At 44.0% G+C, this 22,717-nt stretch overlaps 1 protein-coding gene across 1 annotated transcript in view; it reads left to right on the top strand.

The window, feature by feature from the left end:
* TTC4 (tetratricopeptide repeat domain 4) overlaps positions 1–22,717 on the top strand; it is a 166,174-nt gene that overhangs the window by 40,033 nt on the left and 103,424 nt on the right. The window contains exon 4 of the mRNA XM_086952633.1: positions 7,086–7,163. Within this exon, the coding sequence (XP_086808759.1) occupies positions 7,086–7,163 (78 nt within the window). The remainder of the gene's footprint in view (positions 1–7,085; positions 7,164–22,717) is intronic.

Below are 22,717 nucleotides of genomic sequence, written 5' to 3'. Positions count from 1 at the left end.
ATTAGACCCTATAAGAGCAGACAAAAAGTTCGCCTCTTGGATCGAAAACTCCCTTAACACGGTCCTCCCAAAAAAACCGCACCTCACCTCCCGTAAAAAAAACCCGGCCCCATGGTTTACACAGGAGACCCGCCACCTAAAAAAACTCTGTAAAAAAGCTGAAAGAGTATGGCGGAAAGACTTCGACCCTGAGCGCAAGAAAGACTACAGACTGTCAATTCTTGCGTACAAAAAAGCCTTGAAAAATGCACAAACCGTCTTCTTCCAAGAGAAAATTAGCTCGGCATCCTGCTCATCAAGGGAGACTTTCCAAATTGTTAAACAACTCCTAAAAACACCAGAACCGGCAGGATCTGTCGAGCCCTCCGATTACCAATGTGACAAACTGGCCGCTGTCTTTGACCAAAAAATCCAAAATATCTTACAAAAACTTCCCCCCCCCCCTTTCCAATATGAATCATCCTCCGGCATCGGCAGAACAGATCAAAGCGCCTAACTCGAAACTTGATTCATTTACCCTCATAAGCCCCGACACTCTGGCGCCGATTCTCCAGTCACTCAAAAGCGGCTCACCCTCAGACCCAGCCCCAGTAAAAATTTTAAAACTGGTAACACCGACTATTCTCGAACCACTGGTAAACGTAATCAATGCCTCTTTGAGCAACGGAAAGGTTCCCCCCAGCTGGAAGAAGGCGAAGGTTAGGGCTCTACTAAAAAAACCAAATTTGGACCCCCCTTAACCTTTCCAACTTTAGGCCAATCTCCCTCCTGCCATGCACCAGCAAAATAACAGAAAAATTCATAAACTCTCGGGCTATCTAACTATCTCGAGACCAACAAACTACTCAAATCCTCACAAACAGGTTTCCGACCGGGTCAGGACACTGAAACCACGATGCTGACGGTGGTCGAGGAGGCCAGGAAGATCATGGATACAGGAGGATCAGTGGCAGTGATCCTCCTGGACCTAAGTGCGGCCTTCGACACGGTCAACCATCAGATCCTGGCCCAGCGACTTAGCGATCTTGGGATCTCAGGCCTCGCCTTATCCTGGCTGAAATCATTTCTGCAAGACCGATCATTCCAGGTCATAGAGGACAGCTATTCATCCAAAGAGACCCCTGTACGTTGTGGAGTGCCCCAGGGCTCTTCTTTGAGCCCTACACTCTTCAACATATATATGTCCCCCCTGGAACTGATAGTCACCCCACACGGGATAAAACTCCTAACATACGCAGACGACACGCAGCTGGTGGTTTCCCTCACCCTGCAGAAAAATCCCAACATAGACCTCTATTCCTGCCTGATTGACATTGTCAGCTGGATGGACAGATCCCACTTAAAGCTCAACGGCGACAAGACGGAGATCATGGTGATGGGAAATCAAGCCCACCTCCTCACAGACTCCCTCTGGCCCCCTTGCATGGGTAAACCTTCAACCCCTAAGCCCGAGATTAAAAGCCTCAGTCTGTGGCTGGACAAAAACCTCACCATGCAAACCCAAGCAAGAAAAACTGCCGGAGTCTGCTTTGGTCTCCTGCGATCCACCCGAAAAATCCTACCTCTACTCCCTTTCCAATCAAGGAAACTTTTGATACAGGGTCTCATCTTGTCAAGGTTAGACTACGGCAATGCACTCTACCTGGGTGCACCTCTAAAAGTCACTACCAAACTTCAAGTAGTTCAAAATGCAGCCGCCAGGATTCTGACCAACACCAGGAACTGCTGCTCAGCCAAACCAGCCTTGCGAGCTCTGCACTGGCTACCCATCATGGAAAGAGTGCAGTTCAAGTCACTCTGCCTCACACACAAAATTCTGAATGGGAAAGCCCCCCCCCCCCACCCATACTCAGAAATCTGGTCACTCCCTATACCACCTCCAGACCCCTGCGATCATCCAATGCCAACCTTACTAAACTACCCAAGATCTATCGAGCACGATCAGGAGGCCGGCGCTTTTCCTATAATGCGTCCAAGAGGTGGAATTCCCTGCCTCCTGACCTCCGTGCCCAACCTAATCTTCTGGCATTTCGAAAATCCTTGAAAACATGGCTGGTCCCATGAGCTTCTTTCCCTCTCTTTCCATCAGTACTTGTTCAGCGCTGGGACGCTTACGGGCAGCTATGCGCTCTAGAAATCCGATAACATTAACATTAACAACAGTTTGCTTGATATTACCTGGCCCGAGAGGCCACCACAGTGGTGTTGAATTTACTGCTTAGCATGTCAGTGCTGGGGGGAAAACTGATGCAAAAGCTCGACAGTCGGTTGAAGGTGCTGCAGGGGTCCCTCATTATGCAGTATTGAGTTAAAGGGGTGATAGCCTTACTACTCTCCAATAAGCCTTGGTAGTGGTAAGGCCAGCAAATCGGTACTTCGACGTCCAGAGGTCTGGGGAGACACAGTAGAGCCTCAGACTTGCTGAAAGTCAGGGCTACATTTCCCACAAAGCACTGAACTATCTACTTTTGGGCGATCCCGATGGCCAGCGATTTCTTTAGTTTCAGGTATCTTTTTTTACCTGTCCAGGGAAGTCTGGAGTTGCCTTTGGTTCACAAAGGGGTACCTATGTCCGGGGAAGCCAATCTTGGGTCCAGGACGAGTCGCAGTCAGCAGTTCCAGGATTGTTGCCACCGGTGCAAAGTATTACGCCTTTCGTTTGTGCATCTCATGTTGTCAGAGACTCTGGTCTCTTCTTTGTCCTACATTGTAGTCTTCACAGATCTTAGGTTCTGGTGTCAGTGGTGTCCATTAAATCCTAAATTTAGGGGTGTGGGTGCAAGTGGACATTGGGCTACTTTCCCCAACAGCTAATCACCCCCCACCCCTCGGACCTTGAGCTGATCGGGGGGGGTCACTGTTACTACCCAGAACCCTCTATTCTGCCACTTCTAAAAATGGCAGAAACCTTCCTTGGCTGTACAGATGTGGTAGCCTACCCTAAGGTTGTAGCTGGCTTTCTGGGGGTATACACCCTCCATCTAATGTTCCCACCTGCCTGGATTCATATGTGGCGAGGGAGGGTGGCTTCATCCTTTGGGAATCCGCCAGAGGCAGTGAATTCTTTGAAGCTCACTGCCTTGGTGTGCCACTCAGGGGTGTGGAATTTTTAAAATAGTCTACTTGTCCAGGGGACTAAAGGAAACAGAAATCTACTTGTCCTGTAAAGAGATCAACTTGTCCTAGCTGTTGCCTAAATGGATCTGATGGTCTACGGGTTTTATTCTCACACACACCATAGGCTTGCATATCCCCATACACGACACAGAGTTATGAGTTCCTTCTCTCAACTCTTAGAGTATAGCATAAATTCCCTTCACCCTCTATTTCTTGAACTTTCCATGCTTAGTGTGTTGTGGTGGGAGAGCAGGGGGTGCTCTCCCACCACAGCCTACGTGTTCCCTTTCATATATTTTCTCACAATGCAGTCTTCCATTATGTTTCACTATTTCCTCAATTTCTTTCATTGCCATTTTCTCATCACAGGTCCAAGCTTACCTTATAGTATCCACTCTGTTGCCAGCAACACCATTCCCTTTTGCTTCCAATCTTTCACCACAGGCTGACTCCAGAAGTCTTGCTATATCAGCCACCCACCTTAAGCTGCATACCTTTTTTTCATCAAATCTCTAACCATATGCAGGCTGTTCTGTCTGCACAGCTACTCTTCTACCATACTCTACATGTTTCATTTTCCTCTACTATTTTAACAAAATCTCCATTCCACTTCACCTAATCCCTGTCATTGCAGACTCCATTTCATTTCCACATCCTACCAGAGGCCCGTTCCCATTCATTCTCCAGCACACTGTCTTGAAATCCCCGTTTGTTTTGTGGCAACTGCTCCTTCTCACTTTACACCTACTCACAGACCTTAGGCTTCTTAGAACTCCATTTTCAATATGTGAATTGAGCTGTGCTTGCTAGTGGTAAAACTTCTTCACTAAATGAAAATGAAGTCAGAGGGGAAAACCCGTGCATCCAACCATCTATTATTGCACTGGAAAGACAGACAAAACAAATGTATTTAATAGTCAGTTCAAGTGGCAATAGCCACTATGATAATGCAAAAGAAATAATTGTTATGTTTTTTGGCACTAGCATAAGTGGGAACTAAGGGGGCTGTGCTTTGTTTTCTGGGACTTGATAAACATATACCAGACGGTCCTTAATTGTTTTCCGACAACAGTGTTAAGAAAAGTGGTCCATGTTAGTTGCTGATGCAGTTCAAACACAAAGGTGGATGAAGCTGTAGGTGCAGGATTTTCTTTTCCTAACAAAATACAGGTCCTGTTATCCTGACTTCATTTGGAAATGTAAAGGGCAGGCAGATGTTGCGGCTATAAAATGTTCTGATAGCACAACCCCCGCCATCAGTCATGACAGATTAATGTAGATTAACCACTGAGAAAGAACACTTCACTCTGAGGCAGATTAGAAGTTGGAAACCGTGCATTAGATTTTTTTGTGTGCACATTTAACTGTAAAATGAATTGGCATACTCTTTTAAATGGACCTGTAAAGACAAATACTTCCTTTTTAGTTACGATTCCACAGGTCGATCTAGAATTCACCCTGCATGTGAGGATGTGTTGAGTCATTGCTTCTTGCATCCTCTGTGTTTACAGTGTAAGGCAAGAGGGGGGTCGGGGCTGTAGTCCATATGGAAACTTGATCTGCAATGCTGCAAACAATCGCAAGGCAGACGTGTGGGTTTTCCATGGCAGACTTGGTTACCTAATGACTAAGTAGTGACGGTGGCACTTGAAGACTGACACTACGTTCCCATCAGCTCCGTATTACATAAACAAATCTTTCATACTGCCTAAAGTACTTACATTTTTTCTCGCTCCAATGTTGAATTTTTTTCAAATAAGTTCTTTCTTGGGCTCTTCCGAAAGTGCTTCACGACCTGCAGAAGGCTTGCAGACTCCTAACAGCACAGTCAAGTAAAGATCTGCTTTACGCTGGCTCAGTGGGAATTCAAAATTATCAGATGTGTTTGGGGCTTTGATTCTGAGCAGAGTCGACTGTGTCCTGTGTAACGTTCATGCATTTCTCCATTGCACTTGTATGCCCTTAGCGCCCTGGGCTCGTAGACACGAACATGGAGCAACATTTTTAAACCAAATAGGACAACTGCACGCCAAAGAAAAAAAGAACATATTATAAGTTCCTAACCGAGTACACCATCGAAGAGAGGGGCTAAAAGTCCACACGTTTACTAAACTCAACAGCTGATCTCAGCCTCGAGAACAGACTCGGGTTTCCAGCAAATCAGAGAGCGTAAAACATTTCCTTCCACTGGCGAGATTTGCCTCCAGTTTCTCATAGATTGTATTCAGAATCGCCTCAGTGCTGGTTCTGTTTACCGTATTTACGGGTTAAAAAAACAGTTACAGACAAGGAATTTTAGGCTGCTCGTTAAAAATATTTGACAGTCCGTAGCAGTGTAGAAAGAATGTCTGCTTGCCCATCGGACAAAATAGAGTTTAAAACTTCTTGTCTCTGACTAAAATCCACATGTTCCGGGCGTCGGGCGATATAAATTCCCCACCCCTGGCCACTTCATTAGAAGGTGACTCCTCCTTCCTGGCCAAGTCTTTGTTCTTGACTTCTGGGAGTGTTCACACAGCCTGGCAGGAGGCCAGCTTCTTGTCTTGGCTGCAGCAATCGCGGGCTGCCAGACGGAGCACAGGAAGGCTTGGCCAACTAGGTGGGCAACCTCTAATGGGGCCCCCTGGGTGCACGTCACATCAACCTCGACACTAATCGTGTGAGGGGAGAAGAGTCACTTAGTTTGAGCTGGAAACCTTGAGTGTGCCCAGGCGCAAGCTCACTTTATCATATGGACAGCTGAACAGTTATAGTAGTTCTTAATGGAAAGGGCTACTTTAGGGACATACACAACTTGCTTTTTTATGCCCACACCTTAATATACCGCACCCTGCCTCCTGGGATTAGGAGTCCTACCTTAGGGGTGACTGACATATATTTAAGACAGTGCTTTGACTTTGCCACACATGGTGATGGCAAAGTCGAGTTGGAGCAGTTTGCACTGTTCCTGTAGTGGCAGGCCTGGGTCACGCTGGGTGGCACCGATAGTGCTTCAGGCCCTGGGGATTCCTTTATTACCGATGCCTTGTGTACCCTTGGTACCACTTTACTAGGGACTTATAATGGGAATAAAGTCCATGCCAATTGGGAGTACCAATTTGCTACATCGTATTTTAGGGAGAGAACACTGGCACTGTGGCCTGGTTAGCAGGCCCTAAGGCACTTTCAGGCATAAGCACCATTACCTTGTTGCTTTGCAGAGTGTTTTGCAGTTTACCAAGTTTTGTAACTCGTTGGCCTTGGGATCCGTTTACAGCGTTATTCGCTGTTGCCAATGAATTGCCAAAAGAGAACAAAAAAATCTATTGGTGTGAGAAACACCAGAGCTTATTTGAAACAGAATGAGTAATTGAGGGACAAAATTGCTCTCAAAGTGGTAAATAGTGAGGATGCCCTGATAAATGAACAGTAATGTTTGATGTGTCCTCACAGCATAAGGACTGGGATGAAGAAGATGGACGAGGAGGCAGTGGCTTGATTCCTTGAGGGTGATTTGCATTATTCCATGTCCCAGTCCTCCTTAAAGACTCTCCTTTCTCATTCTGCTAGCTTTGGTATTAAAGGATGTTTTCTTGCTTTGATGTTGGATTATGGACCCAATGGAAGTTAGAGCAAAGACTTTTAAACCATCAAGTGGGTTAAAATCTTTTTATTGTTTTATAAATGTGCAAAGGGTGATTCTCAAGGGAATCTGTCTCACCGAGCATTGAACGTAATGAGCAAGACTGAGAAAGGTAATTTAGGATGATGTGAATGTTTTCAGGTGGAATTGTGTTTCAAGGAAATAATACCACTTTTAGGGCATTGCAAGGGGAAAACATGCAATATCAGTGCAACTAACTCCTCACTAGATTTCTCAGGATCTTTAAATTATAGAAATGTTGCAAGCATACCCAGCGTGTAAGTCTCCAATACCAAGCTGAAATGTAATACTTTAACACAAACTATTCTCTCTTGTTTTTCGTCAGGTAACCTTCGTTCTGCTCTTAATGATGCAATTGCCGCAAGAAAGCATAACCCCAAACACCTAAAAGCAATTGTAAGAGGTAAGAAAACCGAAGATGCCCAGAAGCTCTATTACGTATCAAGAATACATTTACTATGATGCTCTTTTTGTAAAATTAATATCAAACTTGGTGAGGGCAATCCTTTTTCATGACTGAGTTAGCAATATGATTGAAATGCTAGAATTTGTCTGTATCCCACATTTAAAGAGGTAAATAGGTTAAATAATGCCCTATGTTATGTTTATTGTATTGTATTATAATTGCATTTATATAGCGCTTACTACCCCTGACGAGGCGTCAAATCGTTTTTTCAGCGAGTAGCACGCTACTCCGGGACCCATAGAGGATTAGTGTTGAATTCGTATAGTGAAACATGCAAGTACATTTTAAGTGGTGGATAGGTTAGTCAGTTATTTGGATTTGGAATGATAGCAGAAGGATAGAGGAGAACAAAGGTTTGTACTTATATAGCGCTTGTTGACGCACAATATTCAGGAAGCCTATAAAGGATTAGTGGTGAATTAATATGGTGAAATATAAAGTAATTTCATTGGTGGATATTAGTCAGTTACGTGGAGTGAGAAGAATAGCAGAGGGATACAAGGGGAAGAAAGATTTGCATTCATATAGCACTTGTTCCCCTGATGGGTGTTGAAGCGCTTTTCTGGCGAGTAGCACACCACTCCGGGACCCATAAAGGATTAGTGTTGAAAATTAGTATAGTATAAATATGAAGTCATTTGAGTAGTGGATATGGTATTCAGTTATTTGGTTAGTATATTAGTATAGTTGAATATGGAATTTGAGAAGTGAACATGTTAGTCTGTTAATTTTGATTGAAAAGGATAGTGGAGGGATAAAAGGGTGAAGGATTTTTTTTTTTTAGGTCTTAGCAGTAGGAGGAGGCTTTTGGATGAGTAAAAAGGAGTTTTAGAGCGGAGGAGTCAGAGAGAAGAGTTTAGAAAGGTTTGTTTTAGGGGATCGGTATAGTAAAAAGAGGTGTCAGATGATGCAAGGAGGGGTAGAGTGGGAGAGAGTTTAGAAAGGGTTATTTTGGCGATCATAGTAGTGGTATGGCGTTTGGGATAGAGGAGAGAGTGGATGTAGAGGATGTATTGATGTATAGGATGAGAGATAGGGTAGTGCATTGGAAGGAGTAGTAGAAAGAAGTTTGAGATGAGTCGGAAGGTTGGGCTAGAAGATATATTGAGCGAAGTATAGGCTGAGAAATTGGGTAGTGCATTGGAAATGCTAAATTAAAAGAAAGTGATAAAAATAGATCCATAAGTACATTGAAAGTATATAGATACATAAAGGAGGTAAGTATATGTAGATTAAAGATATTGATAGAGGCACAGGATGAGAAATAGGGTAGTGCATTGGATATGCTTTTTCAGGAGAAAAGTAACAGGCACACAGATCCAAGTACATGGGAGGTACATAGATGCACAATTGAAGTATGTACATGTAGACCAAAGATGATTTTTATTTATTTATTATTCTTTTTTTCTCTTAACCGCATCGCTGCGGCGGCTATTACGCCACAGCCCTTGGGGGGGGGGGGGCGCGGTACGCCCATGCTGGTGACGGAACCACTCCGTCACCAGCCGCGGTTGAGCTGTGCTCATGACGGAGCGGTTCCGTCATGTCCCCGCCCACTTAATAAAAAATGCTGCTCGAAATCAGTGCCGCGCAGGCACGAAATCAGCGCCGAGCGGGCGCGTCGGGCGGGCCATGACTGAACCGCTTCGTCATCAGCACAGCGTCACCGCGGCTGATGACGGAGCGGTTCCGTCATCAGCACGGAAAGGGCTAACATATTATTTTACATGTTTATACAAAGTAATACACAAAGATAGGTACATATCTATAGTGAAAACAATTGCTTATATATTGTTGTGCATGCTGGTATATTACTCTGTGCATAATGTTGTGCGTGGTGTACATTTGGTGTGAGTGTGTTACTCTGTTTGTGGATGTGGATGTTGTGGGCTGGGTATTTCTAAATGAGAAGGGCATAAATTCTGGCCCTGGCCCTTGTCAGTCTCGAACAGGATCAATCGGGCAACTGCCCTTGTCCTTCTGCCCTTAGCCTCGACGCCCGGGCTGAGACGCCCTAAGCTTGGCCTCTTATAGCCCTAGTAATCTGGTGACCCCTTCAGCCAATGAGAACCCTAGCCCTAACACTATCCAATCACAACACTAGCCCTAAAATCTAGAACCAATAGGAGACCAGGGCCGTACAGCCAATGTTAGCCCTAGTCCAAGCACCCAATACATTAAAAAACTCTGATATCTACATCCAATAAAGGCCCTAGCCCTACCAGTAGTCCCAACCCAAGTCCAAGCAACCAATGGCACAGGTAGCCCTAGTCCCTACTTCCAATAGAAAGCCTAACCCTACTCTTAGTCCCAAAACTAGTCAAGCAACCAATCACACCAAAAGCCCTAGTTGCTACTTCCACTTAAAGGTCTAACCCTAGCCCTAGTCCCACCCTACTCCCAACAGCCAATAACATAGGAAGCCCTAGTCCCTACTTCCAATAGAAATCCTAACCCTACAATGATTGAATCACAGACCCGGAAACCAATAGGAACCCTCAAATACCCAACCAATGAGGACATCAACCCTAATCCAATAGATACAACCGCCAATCAGTGTACACATGTACCAAACACTAACAGACTATATAATGTCCCAAACACCTCGGACAAGGTTTGCTGGCCAGTAAGTTGGAAGCAGCTTTTCCTGTTCAGAATCTTCTAGGAGTCAGACAGGCTCAATCCACACTTTGGACTCTACAGGTAAAGGCCTCACTAACTTGAAATCTAACAATACTGTTTGAATAACATTTTATTCCCTCTGCTGGCCAAAAAACGAAGTGCACAGGCCCTAGTAAACACAGTTTAAACAGCTCACAGAAGCACCCTCTGATGTAGAATATCCCTGTTCTGGGGGGAGGGGAGGCAGGGGGGCTGGTTTCACTGGCTTGTGAACACAAAATGATGGCTGGGGGTGCACTGATTTAACATATAGGTCTTAGCACAGAGCAAAGGAGAAATTTGGAGGGAAAACAGATTTGTCACCAAGGAATGAGAGGGATAAACTACAGAGGTTGGACTTCAAATCCCACAATTCAACACGTTAAATGGGAGCTATCATGGGCAGGGAAAAACCACAATTTTAAAACACAAAACAGGTGATAAAATAGGCAATCGCAGGCAGGACAAAACTACAATTTTAAACTGTAACAACCACAGGCAAAGAAAGTAATCACAGAAAGGGAAAATCGTTTTTTAAACAACTTTTTGTTTTGGGAACAGACAGCACTAGTCTGTCTCCTTACCACTTCCTGGACTCTGCTCACTGCAGTCTGGGGCACAGGTAGGTTGCAACTCACAAGATGGAGGAGAATGTTATGGGGTGCACCCAGCAAGGCCTTACGGGATCTGGGCAGGTGTGAGAGGAGGCTCAGACTTGCCTGGTAGCTGAATAGCCAATGGTCTGCTGGCCAGGGAGGGGGGGGGGGGGGGGGGGGGGGCTGGGGAGTTTTTTTTCGGTTCAGAATCTCCTAGGAGACAGACAGGCTCAATCCACACTTTGGACTACTGCAGGAAACACTACCTTTAAATCTAACAATACTGTTTGAATAACACTTTACTCCCTCTGCTGGCCAAAAAACAAATTGCACTGGCCCTAGTAAACACAGTTTGAACAGCTCACAGAAGCCCCCTCTGATGTAGAATATCCCTGTTGTGGGGGGGGGGGCAAGGCAGGGGGGCTGGTTTCACTGGCTTGTGAACTCAAAATGGTTGCTGGGGGTGCACTGTTTTAACATACAGGTCTTAGCAGGTCAAGCAGTGGCGTCAGAATTTAGGGTATGTGGCAGAAGTGTTAGCTATCAATATTCAGTATGTGTTATTGGTAAGAACATTTTGGATTAATTTGCGAGCAATGTGTGTGCCTTAAATAGCCTGAAGTTTTAAAGTTTAGAAATGGCATAGATTTGTATGATGCTATTTCATTGATAATCCCTTTGTGTAATATGCTCCATTAATTTAGAAATTAATGTTGCCCATTTGGAATGTAGTTAAAAAGCCCAATGTGATTAAGAAAGGATATTTAGTAAACAGACATGCACATTTGGCATTATGTCTTTTGAATGTAGTATTGTTTTTCAATATCTAAGTATTTCTTTCATAATAATATTATTATTAATGACCATGCACTGAATGGGGCGCCTACAGAGGCTATATCTAGATTTAAATAGGCATTATCAGAATACTTTTGACAATACTTTAATTGATGATTTATAAATATTACACAAAATATCAGTTTAAAAGTGGCATGAATCTGAATAGACTACAATTCATTGCAATCCTGTGAGTTTTCGAGAAGTAATATTTCAGTGCCTGGGATGCATGTTTTGCACATTTATGGACTCTTTGAAATTTAAAGCTAGGAACTGGTCTAAGCTTAACCTTGTAGCACTCAATAAGCAGCTACTCCGCACTAAGCCCACCCTTGATTCGGATCAAACTATGATCCATCATTGATTGGATGAGGTGATTGATACTACTCTTCCTGAATCTACTAAAGGCGTGGGTCAAACCTATCCTCCTGCTCTTTGGTTTTCTGAGTCAATTAGATCTGAAAAGAAACATTGCAACGTGTTGGAAAGACGCTGGTGAAAGTCACACGCTGTCAATGCTAAGTTAAAATACAGAGATTAACTTAAAGCTTCTTATAAGCTTGCCCGTGCTTCATATAATAGAGCTAAAATCACTAAGGCCCACAATTGCCACAAGGCGCTTTTTAAAGTGGTTAAAGAACTTCCGGATGCTAGCAACATTCTGTCCAAGCCTTCTCTTCTCCAACAACAATGTGACGAGCCAGCTCTTTTTTTTTTTCCCTCACAAAGTGGAAAATATTAACTCTCGGCTGGCCAAAAATTCACTGCTGCTAGCGGCTAACTCGAATGGCGATCTCCCTGATAGGCAGAAAGTAATGTCTAATTACTTTGCATCTAAAACAGAATGTGCTGCTAACTTAAGCTAATGGCCTCCTCTGGACTGGTCATCTTATGTTGGTACCTTGCGTTCAATTAAATCTGGCTCTCCACTGTACTCTCTTTCTCCAGATAACCTTTTGACTGTTTGACCCGCCTGTCCTAATGACAATTATGGAGGATCTGAATACATCTCTGGTTGGTACCTCCGAGATGGAAGCATGCTCTAGTTCTCCCTCTTTATGAAAAAAAAAAAGCCAATTTGAATCCTGACTGTCTCTCGCCATCCTCCCTATTTCCTTGCGATCTGTTTTCTCCAAAGTGCTGGAAATGCATGTCAACTCCAAACTTTCATCATTTGTTGACACTCCTCTCTCCACTCTTCCCAGTTGGGTTTCAAGGCTGGACACAGCACTGAGTCCACCCTTTTGGGCGTGACGGAACAACTCCGACAGTACCTGGATGCGCTGCGCTCATCTTACTAGACTTGAGCATGGCTTTTAACAGGGTGTCCCACTTTATCCTGGTTCATGGACTGGAGTCAAGGGGTGACAGATTGAGCTCTTGGGTGGCTTATCTCCTTCTTACAGGACCGCACGTTTCAAGTTTTTTCATCCAACGTGAGGTCCCAAACCTTAACGTCTGGTGTCCCGTAGGAATCCATTTTGTTATTTGTTATTTGTTATTGCGGGTTTATATAGCGCCAAGTCACCTGCAGGTCTCAGGGCGCTTATACCACATGTCATAACAACCAAGGGACTGAGAAGGGTAGAGGAAAAAACAGGAATTACACTGAGTTGTATGCTGTTCTGAAAAGGTTGGTTTTCAGGGCTTTCCTGAAACAGAGCAGATTACCCTCCTTACGGAGTGCCTCGGGCAGGGCGTTCCATAGGTTCGGTAGTACGACCGAGAAAGATCTCCCTCCCATTGTAGCCAGTTTGAAACGTGGGCAAACAAGGAGTTGGGCGTCTGAAGACCTGAGGTTTCTTTCCGGTCTATATATCTCAATCCGTTCCTTAATGTAGGCCGGGGCCTGCCCATAGATGGCTTTATGGGTTATACAGAGGCTTTTAAAGATGGACCTCTGCCCGATTGGCAGCCAGTGTAGACTCTTTAGTAATGGGGAGGCATGCGCTCTCCTCGGGAGATTAAAAATGAGCCTGGCGGCATCATTTAGGACTACTTGAAGTCTGTTAATTAGCGTCTTTGGCAGGCCTAAGTAGAGCGCATTTCCATAGTCGAGTCTTGACACTATGGTGGCAGAAACCACTGTGCGAAGCATCGGCTCGGAGAGGAGAGGGACTAGTTTGCGCAGCTGTCTTAAAAGACCAGGGCAGGTACCAACCACAGTGGAAACCTGGTTGGTCATCAAAAGAGCACTGTAACTTAATGCCAAGACTTTTGACTGTGGTAACTGGCTGTGGAGTTGGGCCCAGCTCCTGGGGCCAGAACATGTCACTCCAAGAAGAACACTTGGATGGTACTATCAGTACCTCTGTTTTTTCCGGGTTAATTTTTAGCTGGTTAGTAGCCATCCAGTGAACTGTGTATCTAAGTATGTCCTGGGCGTGTGACTGGGCTTGTACGGTGTCATCTATGCCCAACAGCAGCTGTGTGTCGTCGGCATAGTTGAACACCCGACAGCCCATCTCCGCTAGTGTGTTAATCAGAGGCTGCAGTTAAAGTTAAACAGGAGTGGGGATAGCGCTGAGCCCTGGGGGACACCACAGGTCAGACCTCCCACTCCTGATATGCTATCTCCCATCTGGATTCTCTGGGTTCTCCCAGATAAGAATGATTCCAGCCACCGAAGAGCTGAGCCCTGAATTTTAAGCCTCTTACTGTAAAACATGTATGTACGCCCTTTGGCGAACCTAATAGAGAGTTGGGGACTCACCCTTTTTAGGTCGAGCCTGAGCCAGCGCGCAAGCACTGCTCTGGCGATGATATGTTGTAGTTCTGTACAGGAGAGAAGCCCCGCTCATATTTTTCATTGGCTTTTGTCTTTGTCCTTCGTAAATGCTGTCTTCTGATCCCAAAATAGGTTTTTTAGTCCCTCCTTAGTATGGCCTTGTCTTAATTTGTAACCTCAATGGCTACTGACCCTTTTACTTGGTTGTTACACTGTATGTGTACTATTTTATTTATTTAATTTCTCCTAATTCAGGCATGAAGTGCTTTGCTTACATGCAGCGCGTCATGCCCGCTTTCATTTTCGAAGCAGCCGGGACAATGGTGGCTGTTTGTTTGTAATGTCATATGTCTCGCATATAAATGCGAGATCTATAGCATTGCAAATATATTTAGATGCTGGTAAAGTTTAAGAGTACCATTATTTCCTGCTGAATATTTTTGTTATGGCTCACGGTGTTGTTATTGGTAACGGTGCAAGAAGATCTACGCATCTGTAGTACACCGGAGTTGTAACTTTGTGAACTATTAACGACTAAGGCTGCCGGGTACTAGGGTTTCTGTGCAGTTTCTGGAAATATAAATGCTAACTTATTGCATGGATCAGAATGGATCCGGTTGCCTGCATCAGGATGACATAGAGGCGTGTTGTTAAAAAGAGAAAGCCAGCAGAGATTACATTTCATCCTTACTATATCAATGAATGGAGGAGGCAAGTTGTAAACACAATTCAACGTGTCATCCCTTTTCTATGTCTACTCCCCACGGGAAGTCGTTTTGTAAACTGAAACCCGGAAATACCTTACCCCCATTGGCACAGAAGTAGCAGTGAAAGAAGCTATTGTACTACTGATTATGTGATTTATTTGTTGCTTGGGCGTGTGTCGCAACTCCGTGACCACATGGCGCTCCCTCCAACATGTCTCTTCACTTGTATATCCTGGGAGCAGTGCTTTATAATGTATATGCTGCTGTCTCTGTTGAAGACATCCCTCTAAAGCACAGTCAGCCTGACACTAAACCGGTGAGGCTCTTCACAGAGAAGGGTCTGGCGAGGTACAACGGGCAGGAGGTGAGTACAATGCCTGCTAATGTAGACAATCTGTGTCCACGCTCGTTCTCTGTGTCCTAATGAAGTGTGTGTCTGCGGTCCTGGATGCACCTTTTAAGAAAGTATTTCTTGCATACACGTTCTCCTGCTGCAGAGAGGAGACATACAATTTTCATAGCAAAAATGACTTTCTTTTATCTTTCCTACTAACTTACACTCCTATTTTTCTCAGTCTCCCTCTTTCCAAATGTTTTTAAAGTAAACACAAAAGTCTGTTATTAAACTAGCTAAAGCAAAACTTTCCAACAAACAAGTTTATTTTCATACACAAAATTCTAGGTTATTCTTTCTTAATGTAGAGCAGGCATACGTTTCATAAAGGGGCCCTTAAATCTGTCCACTCAAATATTACTGCCCTTTTTAAGACCTCCAAAACCGTTACATCAAAATGGTGGGAAACTCAATCTCCTTAAAATCGACACTCTTTCCCCAGATAACCTTTGCCTGTTGGACCCGCCTGTCCTAATGACAATTATGGAAGTTTTGAATATATCTCTGAAAGAGTGGTTGGTACCTCAAAGTTGGAAGCATGCTCTAGTCCTTCCTCCTTTAAAAAAAATCCAACTTGAATCCTGACTGTCTCTCGCCATCCTCCCTATTTCCTTGCTATCTGTTTTCTCCAAAGTGCTGGAAATGCATGTCAACTCTCAGCTTTCATCATTTGTTGACACTCCTCTCTCCACCCGTCCCAGTTGGGTTTCATGGCTGGACACAGCACTGAGTCCACCCTTTTCATCTGCAGTTTCATACGATCCCCTTGGTACTGGCCATAATTACTGACGGAGAATCATCGTGGAAGGGGTTGAATGAATATACTGAAAGTGAGAGTAACAATACCTGACCCCCGATCAGAGAAGGGAAAGGAAATGGTATAACAACAACATAGACAGCCACCTATTGCCAGCAAAGAACATTATTCCTGAGGCATAGACATGGAAAATGGACTGCCGACACACCAAGACAGGGAAATCTAGACTCATAACTGATGAGTAAAAGAGAAAGGGGACTAACTACAGGAGTGGAAAGAAAGATAGCCCACTCCCCTTAGAAGAACAACAGGAACAGAAAAAAAAAACGGCGGACATCTTGTAACGGCTAGCTCCACACCACACCTCTCACAATAAGGGAGAGCTAAATTAATTAATTTTTTGTGGGATCAACTCAGAACAAACCAGCATAAAACGTACAAAAAAAAGGGAAAATGAATGAAAGACATCAAGCGTCGACTGGCTCCAAAGCACAAAATATAAAATATCCATCTACTTTATCCAAAAATGCTGCCAAAAAATTCAAACATAACACCATGAAACAAAACCCGGACATATTGTTCGCCGACCCTTATTTGGATAGAGTAAAAGGGTCCATAATCAAAGACCTGATCTTCACGCATAAAACAGCTAAATGGCGCAAGGCCATCACAGAAATGTTGCGCATAAAAGATGTGAAAAACATCCCTCATGGCACAAAAATACTGACTTCACCTTCAAAAAGATGCAATGCAGAACTATGCATCACATTATATAAAACGGGAATAGTGCTGATACAAGCAGCCAATAGGGACCTTGAGGAATTTGAAAAGTCTTTCATAATTTTAAAAGAAACTATAGAGGGACTAAGATACCAACTACCCATGACCCCAGCTGATGCCACTCCTGACAACAGTGATACTACCACTGAGGACGCCAACCGAACTGGGGGACATAACACTCAAACATCCAGCTCTGGAGATATAACTGAAAGTGAGATGGTAACCCCAGAGAACGAGACAGAAAGGACAGAGAGGTCTACTAATCGTGCAAACGAAGAGCAGGACCAGGTGCAAAGGGAAGAGCCGATGTCACCACCAGTCGATGCGAATTTACTTGAAGAGGGTACGTCAGGACCAAGCGAGTCACCCTTTGACCCGCTACCTCTCTCAAATTCGATACCAGAGTCTTATAGATCCCCCCCCACAAACTCACGGATAGCATCACATAGCATAGATAATACCTGTGACATTCCAAATAGTATCAGAAGCGACAACCTAACCAAGGATACAAAAGAAGGAACAGTGGGATCGAGAACAGAGCAACTACGGAGAAGAGCAAAATGCAAAACTCGGATTGACAGATCAATCCTCCCTAAGAAATCACCTCGAAACCAGAAAGAAATTAGGGAGCTCTTGAAATTAGTAGGCAACATGGCACAAGGCTCGTTGAAAATTTCACAGGCAATCGAAAAAATGTGGGAGATGACGGTAAGCACGCACTCCAAGGTCTCGCACATTCAGAATCTAGTACTCTCCGCACAAAGAAGGAATGATGAGATGGCCTTGTCTCAAAAAAACAGACTCAATAGACCAGACAGGACAAATCCCTTGTCGAATGAAGAAACACTAGCCTTACTCCGAACATATGAACAACCGGCCCGGGGGAGGGAGGAGAGAATCAAAACAGTACCAATTGATTCTAATAGAGTATCCAGAAAGAATGACAGGAAAGCAATTCACCTCAACTTACAACAGATCCAGTTAACAGCAACTGAATCCGAAAAAGGGAACCCCATTAATGCAGAAAAACCCTTGAATTGCCTTCTACTCAATTGTCGTTCTGCAACCAAACATGCATCAGACATAGCAGCCCTCATCATCAATAAAGAAATTGACCTGGCAATCCTTACGGAAACTTGGCTCAATGAATCATCATCGCCTGTCATTGATCTCTTAGTACCACCTCAATATAACATTGTGAGACTGGATAGGCTAAGGAAAGTAGGAGGAGGTATAGCCTGCATTCACCGATCAGAGATTGAGGTCTACCAAATCCAAGCCGACCCCCTGGAATCCTGTGAATACCTTGGTCTGAATATAAGATCATCAAGTAACCAAAAATGCAACCTGCATGCGTTTTACCATCCACCAGGGGATAACGCAAAGTTCACAGAGCAACTAATAGAGATCATAACGGCCAACTCCAATTCTGATGCCAACAACATTTTCCTGGGAGACTTTAATTTACACTGGGACGACGATAATGACAAAACGGTTAACTCGCTCAAAGAGTTCCTCGCCGAACTAAACCTTACACAAGCATGCACACAACCTACACATGCACAAGGAGCGACCTTAGACTGGATTATCTCAAAAAAGAAAGAGACATCAATCCGCGCTATAGATCCATGTGATTGGTCGGACCATCACACCATATCATTCGTGATTCCCACAGTGAAAAAGGGTAGGACAGTGCAACCCCTCAAGTCCAAAAAAGCGATCCGAGATACAAAAGAGGCGAATATGGAGCTATTGGTTGCTAACTGCGAAAGAGACTTAAAGCCACCTAACGACATGCAGAATGTAAACTATCTGACCGATCACTACATAACCTCAATTGGAAACATCGTCAATGACACCATGACACTAAAACTAAAAAGTCACAGAAAAGCCAAAAAATCTGTGGTTTAGTGGGTCACTGAATGAGGACAGGCACAAACTGAGAATGGCCGAAAGAAAATGGAGACAACACCCTTCCTCCCCAGAGCTGAAAGCCCTCAGAAAAATCAGGAACCAATATAACAAAAAGATAATCAACTCCAAAAAAGAATTTATAAGAGCTGAACTTGACAATGCCAAAAACAGACCACGAAAACTCTTCGAGATCTTAAAGCAACAGTCAGATAAACTAGCCAAATCGGCCCAAGAGAACTCAAAAAACACCCTTAAGCTGCGAGGAATTCTCCACATTTTTCACGGAGAAGACCAAATCGCTAGAGGTAGAGCTCTCAAACGCTGTGGCTATCCTCCCAACCCAACCGTTGCCGACCAGCGAGGCTTCCATGACAGAGAATATTAAGACAAAAAATAATGCAAATTGGGACACATTTGAATTATATGACCAGGACAAGATCGCCAAAACGCTGTCTGAAATCAGACCGAACAACCATTATCAGGACCCTCTACCTGCAAAGTGTGTTAAAGAAATCAGCCATATCGTGGTCCCGATCTGGACCAAAATAATATACGCGTCACTTACACAAGGGATCCTCCCTGAATGCCTAAAAACAGGACAAGTTGTGCCAATAATCAAAAAACCGACAGCGGAAACAACAGATTCGAATAACTACCGACCAGTAACCAACATCCCTCTACTGGCCAAAGTAATTGAGAAATGCGTGCAGGGCCAACTGAATCAACACATCACCAAGTTCTCCTTACTAGACGAATGCCAATCAGGATTCAGAGCAGGACATAGCACGGAAACAGCGATCCTGCATATTGTAGATGATGCGCTACAAGCCCTAGACTAAAATCAAGCATGCCTATTGATTCTACTCGACCTATCATCTGCATTTGACACGGTAAATCATGAAGCATTATTGTCCAGGCTACAGGACAGGATGGGACTATCCGGAAATGTGCTGAAATGGTTCAATTCTTTCCTACGGAACAGAACACAACGATTCCTGGTTAACCAAGCAATCTCACCCCCTTGTCCTAATACAATTGGGGTCCCGCAAGGTTCTACGCTATCACCGGATCTATTCAACCTGTATGTCGAACCTCTTACAGACATTCTTCGGAATTCTCAGATATCCTACCACATGTACGCAGATGACATGCAAATATACTTGAAGATCGCCTCCCTTGATGACATCGATCTAATGAATGAGACATTAAAGATAGCTTTACAATGGTTAACTACTAATCATCTGAAACTAAATGCCCATAAAACAGAATTCTTGCTAATTTCACCTCCAAGGAGCCATTCTGAAATAAAGGAATGGACCAAATTGGTGACTGCGCTTAACTGCACCCCAACCCTAGTCAACTCAGCTAAATCACTAGGAATCACATTGGATGAGAACCTTGACATGAAAACCCACATTAACTCGATGGCGAAAAGCGCCCGCTACCATTTGAGCTACCTAAGAAAATTAAAACCATTCATCTCAGAGGCAGATCTAAAACTGGCTATACAATCCCTAGTTATATCGAGGATCGAATATGGTTGCTCCACATTAGCTAGCCTACCTAAAACATCCACAGCACCACTGAAAGCCTGTCTCAACGCAGCGGCAAGACTCATCACAGGATCTAGGAAATTTGATCATATATCTCCTCACTTGAAAGCACTAAACTGGCTTCCTTATGAGGCCAGAATTCAAATGAAGTTAGCATGTATTACCCACAAAGCGGTGCACTATAACACGCCAAGATACCTAGCCAAGAAAATCAAGCTATCGGGAGGAAACAGACCAACTAGAAGCGCCAAGGAGCTGCTGTTGCGGCCAGCCATCTTCCGAAAGAAAAAGTCTTATGATCGATCATTCTCTGGAGCTGCCCCCAGAGTCTGGAATTCACTCCCTCCAAGTGTGAGGAAGATTCAAAATATTGTAACATTCAAATGGGAATTGAAGAGTCATATGTTGAGGAAATACCTTGCATAGGGAAGCTGGCGGATCGTGGGTTCGAATACTTATGTCAGCTGAAGGATGGCCCTTTCAAGAATATTATTCAAGAATGTTATCATTGATTGATAAGGGACTAACTCCTCACACAAGCCCTGACTGTGTCCTGAACACTACCACAGTCCTAGGCGAACTTATAATTGTTTTCTAAAGCCAAAACTATATAACCTCTACCTCACCTTAGTTGTTGATATAGACATGGATATAAGCTAAGCCTCACCTACCTTTATTGCTAATTGCACATGCGTTTGGAATAGTTAGAATTAGGCACCCCCTCATAGCCACAGTTTCCTCTACCTCATATCTGTTGTTTTGTATAAATGATTCTGTATTGCCAATGTGTAACCTACCTCGATGTTAAGCGCTCTGATACCCACGGGTCTTGTTCGCGCTATACAAAACACTATAATAAATAAATAAATAAATAATAAAACCCTGACAATACCTGGATGAGGGAGGCACTGCTGCGCTCATCTTACTGGACTTGAGCGTGGCTTTTAACACAGCGTCCCACTCTATCCTGGTTCATGGACTGGAGTCAAGGGGTGACAGATTGAGCTCTTGGGTGGCTTATCTCCTTCTTACAGGACTGCACGTTTCAAGTTTTTTCATCCTATGTGAGGTCCCAAGCCTTAACGTCTGGCGTCCTGGAGGGATCCATTTTAAGCCTCTTACTATAGAACATTTATGTACGCCCTTTGGCGAACCTAATAGAGAGTTGTGGACTCGCCCTTTTTAGGTCGAGCCTGAACCAGCGCGCAAGCGCTGCTCTGGCAATGATATGTTGTATTTCTGTACAGGAGAGAAGCCCCGCGCCTTTTTTTCATTGGCTTGTGTCTTTGTCCTTCGTAAATGCTGTTTTCTGATTCCAAAATAGGCTTGTTAGACCCTCCTTAGAACTGCCTTGTCTTCATTTGTAACCTCCATGGATACTGGCCCCTTTACTTGGTTGTTACACGGTATGTGTACTATTTTATTTATTGAGTTTCTCCTAATTCAGGCACAATGTGCTTTGCTTACATCCAGCGCGTCAGGACCACTTTTATTTTCGAAGCAGCCGGGACAATGGCGGCCGTTTGTTTGCAAAGTCATATGTCCCGCATTTAAATGCGAGATCTATAGCATTGCAAATATTTTTAGATGCTGGCAAAGTTTTAAAGTACCACTATTTCCCGCTGAATGTTTTTGTTATTGCTCACAGTGTGTTTATTGGTAACTGTGCAAGATCTACGCATCCGTAGTACACCGGAGTTGTAACTTTGCGAACTATTAACGACTAAGGCTGCCTGGTACTAGGGTTTCGGTGCAGTTTCTGGAAATATAAACGCTAACTTATTGCATAGATCACAATGGATCTGGTTCCCTGCATCAGGTTGACATAGAGGCGTGTTGTTAAACAGAGAAAGCCAGCAGAGATTACATTTCATCCTTACTATATCAATGAATGGAGGAGGCAAGTTGTAAACACAATTCAACGTGTTAGCACAGAAGTAGCAGTGAAAGAAGCTAATGTTGTACTACTGATTGTGATTTATTTGATGATTGGGCGTGTGTGTCGCAGCTCGGTAACCGCACAGTGCTCCCTCCAACATGTCTCTGTAATTGTATATTCTGGGAGCAGTGCTTTATAATGTATATGCTGCTGTCTTCGGGGAAGACCTCCCTCTGAAGCACAGTCAGCCTGACACTAAATCGGCGAGGCTCTTCACAGAGGGGTGTGCCTGGCGAGGTACCACGGGCAGGAGGTGAGTACAATGCCTGCTAATGTAGACCAACTGTGTCCACGCTCTTCTCTGTGTCCTAATGAAGTGTGTCTGCGGTCCTAGATGCACCTTTTAAGAAAGTATTTCTTGCACACACGTTCCCCCCCTGCAGAGAGGAGACATACAATTTTCATAGCGAAAATGACTTTCCTTTATCTTTCTTACTAATTTACACTCATATTTTTTCAAGGCAAGGAAGGTTTAGTTAGTATCACTTGATGCCACAAGGAGCAGAGAGTCTTTTGTGGAAAAAAGACCAATTAATAGAATATTGATTAAGTTATTGCGCTGTGTAGCACAATTAATTTTATTCACAGAGTCGGAGGTTTCTGTGAAAAGAATATTCCGGATCTTGAA

The sequence above is a fragment of the Lissotriton vulgaris genome, chromosome 1_1 (assembly GCF_964263255.1).
Source record: "Lissotriton vulgaris chromosome 1_1, aLisVul1.2, whole genome shotgun sequence".
Classification (NCBI taxonomy): Eukaryota; Metazoa; Chordata; class Amphibia; order Caudata; family Salamandridae; genus Lissotriton; species Lissotriton vulgaris.
The sequence above is the reverse complement of the archived record's forward strand: the minus strand, read 5'-3'. Positions and strand labels throughout refer to the sequence as shown.